This window comes from Castanea sativa, chromosome 3 (assembly GCF_040712315.1).
Source record: "Castanea sativa cultivar Marrone di Chiusa Pesio chromosome 3, ASM4071231v1".
Taxonomy (NCBI): Eukaryota; Viridiplantae; Streptophyta; class Magnoliopsida; order Fagales; family Fagaceae; genus Castanea; species Castanea sativa.
The window spans coordinates 58921780-58933152 of NC_134015.1; the positions used below are offsets into that span (position 1 = coordinate 58921780).

The 11373-nt window shown below is 33.7% G+C and overlaps 1 protein-coding gene across 1 annotated transcript; it reads right to left on the bottom strand.

Moving 5' to 3' along the window:
* Positions 1 to 3994: 3994 nt before the first annotated feature.
* Positions 3995 to 7913, bottom strand: LOC142629399 (E3 ubiquitin-protein ligase At3g02290-like). Its single transcript, XM_075803377.1, has 5 exons — positions 7695 to 7913; positions 6507 to 6654; positions 4670 to 5063; positions 4376 to 4485; positions 3995 to 4221 (listed from the first exon to the last, which is right to left on the bottom strand). The coding sequence occupies exons 2-5, from the start codon at positions 6621 to 6623 to the stop codon at positions 4195 to 4197; spliced, it is 648 nt and encodes a 215-aa protein (XP_075659492.1). The 5' UTR covers positions 6624 to 6654; positions 7695 to 7913; the 3' UTR covers positions 3995 to 4194.
* Positions 7914 to 11373: the final 3460 nt, after the last annotated feature.

Sequence of the window (11373 nt, forward strand, 5' to 3'; positions counted from 1 at the left end):
GAATTCAATGCCATGATTAAGGTAACATACTAATTATAGAAGAATTCTTATCTTTTTTTCCAAGAAAATATTTAAAATAAACCGAATTTTTTTTAACATGTGTATTTCGTTGAAAGCCATCCTTGGAGACATTAACATGTTTTGGGCAAAATTTTTAATAGGCTTCCTCCAAAACATTTTCATTATTAGCATACCCTCGATACTAAATTTTATGACAACAATCCATCTATACATATTCAAAACTTAAAAAAATAATATGCAATCTTCAACCAAATGCTCTGAAATCAACTTGATAAAATGTGGAGATAAAGAACAACTAAAAGCAATAGTTGTGTTATTCAACAAAGTCCAACAGCTGTGGCTTCTTTCTTTTCTTTTTTTTTTTTTTTTTTTTTTTTTGCTGCCGGCAACTTGGCTGTGGAGGTGGAAGAGCCATGGAGGATATAGAGAGAGACACGTGCAGAGAGAGAGAGAGAGAATTTTTTGAGTTAAGAAATAAGTATGGAACGTATTAAATATGAGATAATAAATGAGATCGATTAAAATATTAGCATCAATGAGGGTTTTTTTTTTTTACCGTTGGATCTACTTAAATCCAATGGTTTAAAAAAAGGAGGTGTAACTCTAAGAGTTACACTAAGTATAACTTGAACCCATCTTTATATATTAGGAATGACAATTTGTATTAGTAGGGTTGTGTTCTTGTCATGTTGAGATATGGGTATTCGAATACTTTTTTTTTTTTTTTTTGAGAAAGTATTTGAATACATGGTTTAACTCTAATCCAACTTATTTATTAATCATGTCAAACCCTCTCAATCTTAACATAACCCATTAATTATATAGGTTAATAAGACGCAATCCATTTCAACCCATTTAATATACAATCTAGAAAGAAAAAAAAAATTTTAAAAATCAATGGCGTGAATTGTGTCAGATTATTTGGATTGAAAATCTTAACTACTCGAACCCAATCCAATTTGAGTGCAAAAAAAAAAAAAAATTTAAAAAAACAAAAAAGAAGAAGAAGAAGAACTAAGACTCAACTTATCAATTCACAAAAAGCAAATTTGAAGTGTGTCGTGTTGGATTGGGTTCATCGAGTTGGCAAGTTGGATGCATGTCCCCTTCTATGTTGAAGGTTGATTGGCCTGGCCTCACCATTCACCCGTCCCTAAAACTATTATATATGTCTAATTTATTTAGGTTCTTATATCTGTTAGTATTTCATTAACAATACAGTGCAACAACTGAACAAAGTGTACAAGTTCCTCCTCTCAAAAATAGAAGTGCAAGTAATGAAGAGTGAAACTTCATAACGTATGTGTAAAATACTGCCTTCACCATTCACCAAATTCCTGCAATTAATACATGTATCTAATTCTAATCTACTTAAGTTCCTAGACATGTTTTAAGCGAAAAAAAGGAGAAGTTCCTAGATATGTTCATTTACGTGGCTGCCATTAGATGAACATAAAATACAGATCAATGAGCATGGGTGAGATCCAACTTTGAAATTCAGGGATATAATATCTAAAAAATTGAAGCGTAACATTTAGTATTATTACGCTCTTTTATAGTTTTTATTTTTTATTTTAGAAACCATCCGTATAGTATTTCAGTCCATTTTGGTCTCTTTAGTCCAATTTGGCCCATTTAATGCGGTCTATTCGGTCTTGGTCTAATTCAATCAGGTTTGCTCCATTTGGTCCATTTCGTTTATTTTGATCCTATTTGGTCCACTTCAGTTTATTTTGTCCATTTTGGTCCATTTTGTCCACTTTAGCAATTTTGTTCTACTTTGATGTTGCTTTGGGAGGAGAGGTTTGTGCAGAAAGAAGAGCTATTAAATTGACAATTATGTCACATTATCATCATAATATTGATGGGTTCTTGACAAAATTATATTTTTCTTGTATCTTTTAAAGTCTTGTATATTTTTCTAATATAAGTATAGATTTATTTATGTTTGTCTCCTCTTTACATTATTCGAGATGTATAGAAGATAAAATGTTTGTAAGGAGTATTAAATACAAATTCCAACCATTTATTACATTATTTATAAAATATCTCGTATATATAATAATTAAATGTAGAAAAATCTTGCAAGATTTAAAATACTTTTAAATAACAAATATATATAGCTTTATTTAGAAAATCTAATATGTTGTATCAATTATATTTTGTTAGAAAATAATCACATCATTTTAAGAATGGTTTGGGACTAACACTAACAAGTCTCATTGACTATTTTAATTTTTTCACTTAACCAAAACAAATTATCAAATTTTTCAGTACATTGCACAAATCTGTGACTAGTATTAAGAAAAGTGAGAGTCTTGCCTCAAGGATTGTAGGAATGGCAATGAGGTAGAGCAAAGCTGGATCATGGGTACCCTACCCCTTATCCACAGGTAATTGCCTCACCTTACCCCATTTTGTATATCAAAGCAAGTTGCTCAGCCCTACGGGACCTCACAGTGCGTTGCCTTGCCTTACATGACCCCACCCCATGTTAACCCACCCCAACCTATTACAATAATATAAAAATATATTGATCGCACTAAATCAAACTATTCTTTACTAAGTAACTCAATAATATAAACCAAAGTACTTAACAAGACAATTAAAAAAATTCTTGATATCCAAGCATTTTAATACTTAATTATATAAGTTAGTAAGCATACTTGAGATATATTTGAAAAAATAAATAGAATAAAGGGTATTTTTGTGTGTGTACACTTAAATTTCTCCTTACCCTGCCCCACCACTGGGACAAATTGGGGCAGGTTGGAGTAGTGTGGAGCAAAATTGTCATCTCTACTCAAGGAAAACTTTGAAAAAACTACTCCCAAAACCTAACTTATCCAAAACCAAAAAAAACCTAACTTATCCCCCCCCAAAAAAAAAGACTTAGTTCCAAATTTTTTGTTGTTAGCTATAAATTCTCAATAAATTAGTCAAGGTCGACCACATTTGCTTTCCAATCACCATGTGCCAGCCTAAGCCTTTAAAGAATAGTAATTATTAGGTATTTTAAGAATAAAGTTAACACGATACCCTATATCAATAAAAATAAGGATTTGTTTGGATACCGCTTATTGCTGAAAAATTGAAAACTGAAAACATTGTAGTAAAATAAATTTTAAATGTGTGAATAGTGTCATGGGACCCAATTTTAAAGTTTTAAAAAAACAAGTAATTGTGGGTCCTATGAACAGTGCACGGGAACCCACCAAAAAAATGCATCAAGAAACGCAAAATGCGCTTCCCATATGGAGGCTAAATAAATAAATAGCCACCCAATACTTCAGGAGTCTAAGATGAACAAAGGTAAGACCACAATAGATTTCACAATTTTTGCCACAACTTATCATGTGGCAAGTTGTGAGTGTAGAGAAAGAGTGGTGTGGGTCCACACTTCCACCACTCACAACTTGCCATGTGGCAAGTTGTAGCAAAAGTCGTGTAATTTTTTGTGGTTTTAACATTTTTGGTTTAATAATTTTTCCCTTTAAAAGACTGCCACTAGTCTGGTTTCATGGCTTGCCATGTCTCATTTGGCGGGCACTTGCAGTGCCTAGTTGAAAATTTCATATGTTCATCTTTCCCCTACAACTTTCATTCTAGCAGAGAGTTTTACATTAATCTCATATGAAGGTGGTCAAGTCAAAATCACAAATCTTTGATTGCCAACGTAGAAGCCCGCTGGGAATGAGCCACACAATTTGCTTTTGTTAGTTGTTACTGTTGTGTCCTTCTAATTGTTGGGCGCCTTGGCTGAAGGATTTTGATTTCCAACCAAAACAACAGTTGAAGACACTTTCATGACAACAATTATTTATCAATCCACATATACCTAGGTTAGCTTCTTCAAAAATCACGACGACTTCCAATAGTAGAAGTCATGTACAATAAACACTAGGGGTGCGAAAAAGAATTCAGAAAAGAAAAAAGAAAAATAAAAAAAGTTGGTGTTGCAGCCCATCCAGTCAACAAGAACAACTGAACAAATGAATTTAACATGAGATAGAGGGAATCTCTTAGAATGCATGTATTTAGAATTTTCGGATCCTATTCTGTCCCTCACATCGATGTTGATGATGAGAACTTATCATAAACTCTGCTTAACATCATTTGCTTCGGTAATCGTAGGTTCATCTTCACTCTTTACATGCCATGAGCAATTTGAGATTACTTTGTTTCATCAAATGTCAACACCTACAGGACCAGTTCATAGATAGTTAATTGCAATGTAAATTATGGCGCTTTACTGATCATGTGGGGAAGAAGCAAAATGATTATAGAATGATGACTCTTATTTAAGAAACCCACCATCCTACTGAGAAAGTAGTATGATGAAGAAATTGTTTACCTGGCAACAAACTGGACAGGTTTCGCTTCTCTCCATCCATTCATATATACAACTAAGGTGGTAATGGTGAGAACAATGTGTCACAATCTTAGGATTTTCAGGAGTGTATTCTGTCAATAGAAAGATCATAGTAAGAGTTAAAATGAAAACCAGAACAGCCTTGACAAACAACTTTTAAGTTTCTATCCTCTAACTAAATGAAATAGCAGTCCTGTTCAGAAGTTGGACAAACAAATCAGAACAAGAGACCATAATTACCATGCCAAAATAAGGTTCTCTATCAAAAATGGTTACCTTCAAGACATGTAGGACAAACATCCTCCTCTTCTTGTAATGCATGGTCATAAACATATCCAGCTTCTCTAGTTTTCAATGATATCTTCTTTGGATAGTCTGAGTGACATTTTTTTGATTTCTCTCCGCAATCTGACTGAGTAACAAGGTCTTGGCCAATTTGAATACTATTACCTCTGAGTTGTGTTTCACTGTGCAAAACGCCTGCACCTTTTTGGTGTCCTGTTACAAGTCCATCCCATTGCATGTTGGCTTGTCTCAAATCAGAATGAAATGCCAAAGTTGCAGGAGGAGATAAAATAGTTTCAGCTGCCCCATTTGGAGTTGAAGAAGCTACCTCCTGATGGGACGAAGGGGGGGCATTCATTTGCCCCTTGCAGAAGAAAGATGCATACTGTAGATAATGGGAAATTACTTAAGAGGTAAATTTCCTGTCACCAATTTCAATTTTAAGTTGAAATGACAATAATTTAATGAAAATTAACTTGCACATCTACAGAAAAAGTTGATAGATAATTACATACTTCTGGTTGTCACAGAAAGACTAGACATTAATAAACAAAACTACAACATGCTTCAAGCAAAACTACAATCCAGACACCATGACAGGATGACAGCATTCCTCTGAATTTTTTCAAGAACTTAAGTGGGAAGTAGTTCACTCAGGTGTGGTAATCATTTCAAATTGTAAAAATAACTAACTCCTGCAAGGCTGCTAGTAAAAAATATTTCATTTCAGGAGATTATGTAGCCAGTTTGAGTGAATTTTTACAGTTTGTTAAAGTGAAATAAGTTCCTTAGGGTCATTAAGATATTCATCCTTTGATCAGACCCCTAACATTGCTTAGGAAGTAGCATAAACTATTCAAAGAAACTGGGTACTTTGAGGATATAACATTTGCAAATACGATACAAACTTTACAGAATTAGATGGTAGTTAATACTAACAAACTCACATCAACACCAAGCAAGCAAGATGAGAGGTTAACAGCATTAGTGCCAGTCCTTGGAGGTTGTGTTTCCTTATTTATTTATTTATCTTACAAATGAGAACAAAATGTTGTTAGAAAGCAAAGAAGGTATAAGCTTTAGATAGATGCAAATATGACCAGCAATTCAAATAATTGTCAGGACTGTATCGCTGGTTGCATTTACTGACATATATTCTGCTCCATTATGATTGAGTACGGTTTATACAGATAAATGGATGAGTCACTCATATTTACTGAACTATGGCTAAGATGTGTAGATAATGATTATCATGATTGGAATGAACCAAAGTAAATTGCTTCAGTAGCACCAAGAATCAGCCACCTCTCACTCGCCTCTTAAATTATAAAAGAAAAAAGTTTGACTCCAAATTGGTTTGGAGCTATCTTACTCCAACCCATTACATGGCAAATGAAGAGCCCATCCATGTGTAATTTTAGTCACGACCTTTTTAGTGAGTTACGTGACTGCCTTATGAATCGTCACGTAATAGGTTGGAAAAGATAATTTCAAACGAATTTGAAGTCAAACTTTGTCCATTATAAAAAAGCACTGAGTAGTACAGCTTTGAAGTGAGCTACAAGAAGTAGTGTGCTAGCAATTAAAAAAGTAAAGGCTCTAAATGCAAGACGGGTACTTCATGAAAAAAGCTGAGAGAGGTCCTTCTCAAAGAAGTTATGAATAGGGGAATTATGAGGGCTGATGTTTCTATTACTGGATCCATCTAAAATATCTTCAGGGTCCTTGTCTTGATAGCAACTACAAATACAAGCCATCATAAGGCTTCAATTTCGGCAGCTACTTAGACTTCTGCAAGGTATTATTGTCATCAGAAAAATACACGTACCTTTTCAAAGAAGTTATGAATAGGGGAATTATGATGGCTGATGTTTCTTTGACTGGGTCCATCTAAAATTTCTTCAGGGTCCTTGTCTTGAAAGCAACTACAAATACAAGCCATCATAAGGCTTCAATTTCGGCAGCTACTTAGACTTCTGCAAGGTATTATTGTCATCAGCAAAATTCAAATAAATTAGCAATATTAATCAAAGGACAGCTAAGAAGAAAGGGAATTTCTTGAAATGCAAAATCAACTGTGGAATAAGAGAATAAACAATTCCAGGATGAGCCATCCAACAACTTCAATTGATTAAGTTTCCATGCATTTTTTTGGACAATTTTCCTAGAAATTGAGTCCTCAACTTATATTACAAAGATATATAAAGTTAATTGCATAACTTGAAAGAAAGTTAAAATTTGTTCTTCCAGTCTTCCACATGGAAGTCTTGATTTTTTTTTTTTTTTGTTGGGAAAGAGTTTCTTTTGAACACTAGGTAAAGCCATAAGGGAACAAAATTCTTGTTTTACTTAAAGGAAACAAAATTCAGATTGAAACTGCAACAAAACAGAGCACAACAACAAAAACACTAAAATTGATGTGGGGATGTTCCATTGAGTGCACATATTGCTGCAAGCCTCTGAATCTTCAACCTTCCAAAGAAACTAGCCTCAGCCTGACATGTAATTTCATGAGTTTTAATAGAATTCTCTCCTCATATTTGTATTTGGTTGTGTGAAAGCACAAAAATATTAATTACGCCCTTGTCTAATCATTAAATCTGCATAGCAAAAATAGTTACCTACTAAGAAGAACATACAATACAATTGGATGGGAATAAAAAGATGATTGCTATGACGATGACAACAAACTACTATGACAGCTATGGCGATTATTGATAAAATAGAACAGAGAAGATACAGTTTCATCCTCTCTCTTTTTTTTTCTTTTTTTTTCTTTCTTCAACGATTACCAAACAAACAAAAAAGGATATTGGGTATCCAAGTTACCAACTTTAACGTGTCAAGAGCCCGACAGAGTAAATTAAATAAACCCCATCATGAAAGAATAACTTGTACCAATAGCAAGCAAACTAGAACAGGACTTAGAAAGCAAGTTAGCTTAGAAACCTTGAGAAGACAAAGCAAACATAGGAAACTTGTAGGAAAAAAATAGAACAAAAATTGGGACACATACTTTCTTTGACGGCTGGGGAAAATTGCACAAGGCTTAGTGAATTGTCTTCTGCAATAGATGCTGATGATGATAATGATAATAATAATTATGGTTTCTAAAAAGAAAGGGAAGAAAGGCAAAAGAATACGATGAAAAGGAAAAGAAGAAGTCCTAGTTGAAGTTGGACTCGGAGTAAACGATGATTCTAAACTTTGGAGTTGTACCTGCGCAGGATTCTTCGTCACACTTATCAACAAAAGAGCTTATATATCGCGATTCTGTGGGCGCCACCCCATTATGTCATGTTGATGTGGGATACGGGTAAGCGTTACCACCTGGTGCTTTTTTTCTTTTAATAAATATATACTTAGGCAAGTCTTTTAAATTGATGTGTGAATTTTTTTCTTTTTTTACATAATTTTTTCAGAAAAAAATTATTATACGTTATTATTATTGTCATAATAGTATATAGTAATACCATACATATTCACTAAAACGGATAATTCTACCGTACCAACTTTCTTTGGGAGTACGGTATTCACTAGTAGGCAACTTGTTATACTTAGATACCAAAACATCATATTTTATGGTACTATCCTCACATTGTGTAATACTAATATTACATGTGACTGTACTTTTGTTACATTCGGCAATTCTCTTATTTTTTTCTCACATTTGATGATATCATTTTCACATTGTACAGTACCAATATCACATATAACTGTACTTTTGTCACATTCGATAATTCCTTTTTTTTTTCTTACATTTGATAGTTTCATTATCACATTGAGCAGTCCTAACATTTTATTTTACAGTAATTTTCTCACATTCACTAGTACTTTAATTTTTACTCACTTTCACAGTTCCATTGTCACATTGGGATTTGGGCAGTACCAACATCACATGTAACCATATTTTTGTCACAAGTAAATTGCGATCAAGTAAGCATGATGTGAAATATATGAGCAACTTGATCATACACCAAAACAGTCATATGGAAATTACTACAATGATCACATAGAAAAGCAAATGATCATCTAAACATACAATCAATGAAGCACAATGGCATAAGGATGTATGTATGTGTAACATACAACTGCTGCAATAACACTAAAGCAAGAAACATTAGGTTTAGATTACATCAAGGACGCAAGATCCAACAAGGGCACAAGAGTACTAAAGAAAAATCCAAAAACATTAACTAAAAGTACTATAAAGCAAATAAGAAAACAAACAAAACAAAGTTTTCTTATTAACATAATGTCTTTTCTCCCTTGGTATATGCATCTCTCCTATGGAATATCTCTCCCCCTACAAATGTGCACAAGAAATAGAATTTCTCCCCCTAAGAATGTGCACAAGAATCATATAGAAATGACAAAACTCTCCGGTATACTACTCTAGAGTATACTTTCCCCATTTTTGACACGAATAGACAAAGGGTCAAGGAGAAATGAGAGCAAGAGATGAAGGTATGAACAAGGATAAAGATGCATGAGGAGTGTAAGATGAATGAGAAATGAAGCTCAAACAAAAGACAAAACAAAATGCTAAAAAGCATAAGGTAAACATGACATGCTAGGATAAGGCAACGAGGTATAGATCAATGCATGACAAGGGTAGCAAAAGTGTGTGCAAATGGTAGGTATGTGCAATGCATGACCAAAGCATGAAAAATGCACAAGTGGGGCAAGGCATGTTAAATACACAACCAATGAACCAAACATGTTCCTAATGAGGAAACATGAGAAACCCCAAAGTTTGGTGCTCATCGAAGTCCAAACAAGTGAGAAAATGCCTAAGATGCATTCTATCAAACACCTAGTGTGCACTCTTAATACAATGTGAAACAATGCATGAATATCATGAAAGCCACCCTTAATACATGATCTTTTTGCCACAAGGGGCCAACAACCAAAGCAAATCATCAAAAGAAACACGTGATGCGAGGGAAAATGAAACGTTTTGAAAAACTGTCTAATTTTAACCCTACTTTTGCAAAACACGCGTTTTTCGTAACTTAACTAACTCGCGAGTGAGTCGCCAAAATCCCTCAAACCCAGATTTTGAAAAATTTCTCTAAATCTTTTTCGTGACTAGGACCTCCACTCGCCAATGAGTCACTAAATTTTGAAGTCCTCTAGATGACGTCGCGACTCGCAAATGAGTCGCCAAAAATTCTAAAAACCTAGTTTTTGAAAAGAAATTTGTGTTTTTTGCGACTAGAAATCTGACTTGCCAGTGAGTCATGAAATAGTCTAGGTAAACTCGCGACTCACGAGTGAGTTGCCAAAAGGCAAAGTTGAAAAGTTTTTGGATTTTTGTGAAAATTTTGAAACAAAACACTTTCCAAAAACAACTAAAATATTCAAAAATCTTTTTGTATTTAATCAACATATGCTTGAGCATGTACATCACATTTAATCAAGTACAATCATACAAATAAATAAGGCATTCATTGAACATGGACATGTGTTATGTGGGTGGGTATCAAGTGTGAGATAGTCCTTAATCTAACATGAAGTTTTAATAATCAATTCAAGCAAGTCATATACAATTAGCACTACGTAAAGTGACCTATCAATTGTAGACATGAACATATATGACCTCCCACATAAACTTGATTACACTAAGAAGCTTTTCATTTGGCTCCTTTTCATATGATCATTTTTTATCATTACATCTCATTTTGAAATTGATGCCTGAAATTTTTTATATTTCAATTTGATGAGTAAGCCTTTGGCTTTTGGCACCATATGTTTTAAGAACATGTCACTTTCCCTTTTTCCTAGTCAAATACTAGTATGTGCGACGGCTTTTACAACTCATTTATCTCTTTTTGAGATTTGACATTGGATGAGCTTTTAAGTAAAAAAAAATGAGTGGGAAGAGATATAGACACAAGTTTATGCATGTCTTAAGATCAACAAAAATATCGACTAATCATTCATGACAAGTTTGAAGATCTATTTACAACAATCACATAGAGGTTAAGATTTTTCCCACAAATATACAAGTGCATAAAGAACAAGCTAAGCTCATTAATGCACAAAGCCATTAGTACGAAGGTACAAGGCTAAAAATGCATGTGACAAAACACAACAATGCCAATCAAACTTTTTGGATTTTATACTTTTTATGTGTTTTTGGATTTTTGACACAAAGCAACTAAAGAATGATCAAAAATAAAAATAATGCATAGAAGGAAATGCAAGATGCACAAAATGCATGAAGATACGACATTCAATGCATGAAGGGTCCTACAAAGATCGAAAGAATTAGATCAAGGACCAAAAGAGCAAAAGTTTAACCATAGAAACCCTTTCTCATCCAAACAGAACAATTGTTTGGAATGAGTGTCTCATGAGAAGTGAAACGATGATTGAAAGAATAAGAATCGGAGATGCACATAAACAATGAGTTAAGAGTATTAAACACTTTCTTTAATAACATGTTATTTTCACTCAAATCCGATTTAGCTATCTTAGCACAACTTCCTAGAAGCTCAAGTTTCTATTTTCTTTTAATTCTTTTAAGAGCATGAAACTTAGAGCAGTGAGGTCTTAGATGACCAAAAGCACCACAATAGTGACAAACAATATGGTTAGGCCCACTAGGCTTTTTAGGAAGGGATCTAGCAACATGGTTTTGTTCTCTCTTTAACTTGGGGCATTGAGGTCCTACATGACCAATCACACCA

Bases quoted from the DNA above. Each gene is read 5' to 3' on its own strand.
- LOC142629399 (XM_075803377.1), bottom strand. From the start codon at position 6,623: ATGATGGCTTGTATTTGTAGTTGCTTTCAAGACAAGGACCCTGAAGAA. The intron at 5,064-6,506 runs GTACGTGTATTT...CATTATCTACAG, and splicing joins TTCATAACTTCTTTGAAAAG to TATGCATCTTTCTTCTGCAA. The intron at 4,486-4,669 runs GTAACCATTTTT...TTCTATTGACAG, and splicing joins TTGTCCTACATGTCTTGAAG to AATACACTCCTGAAAATCCT.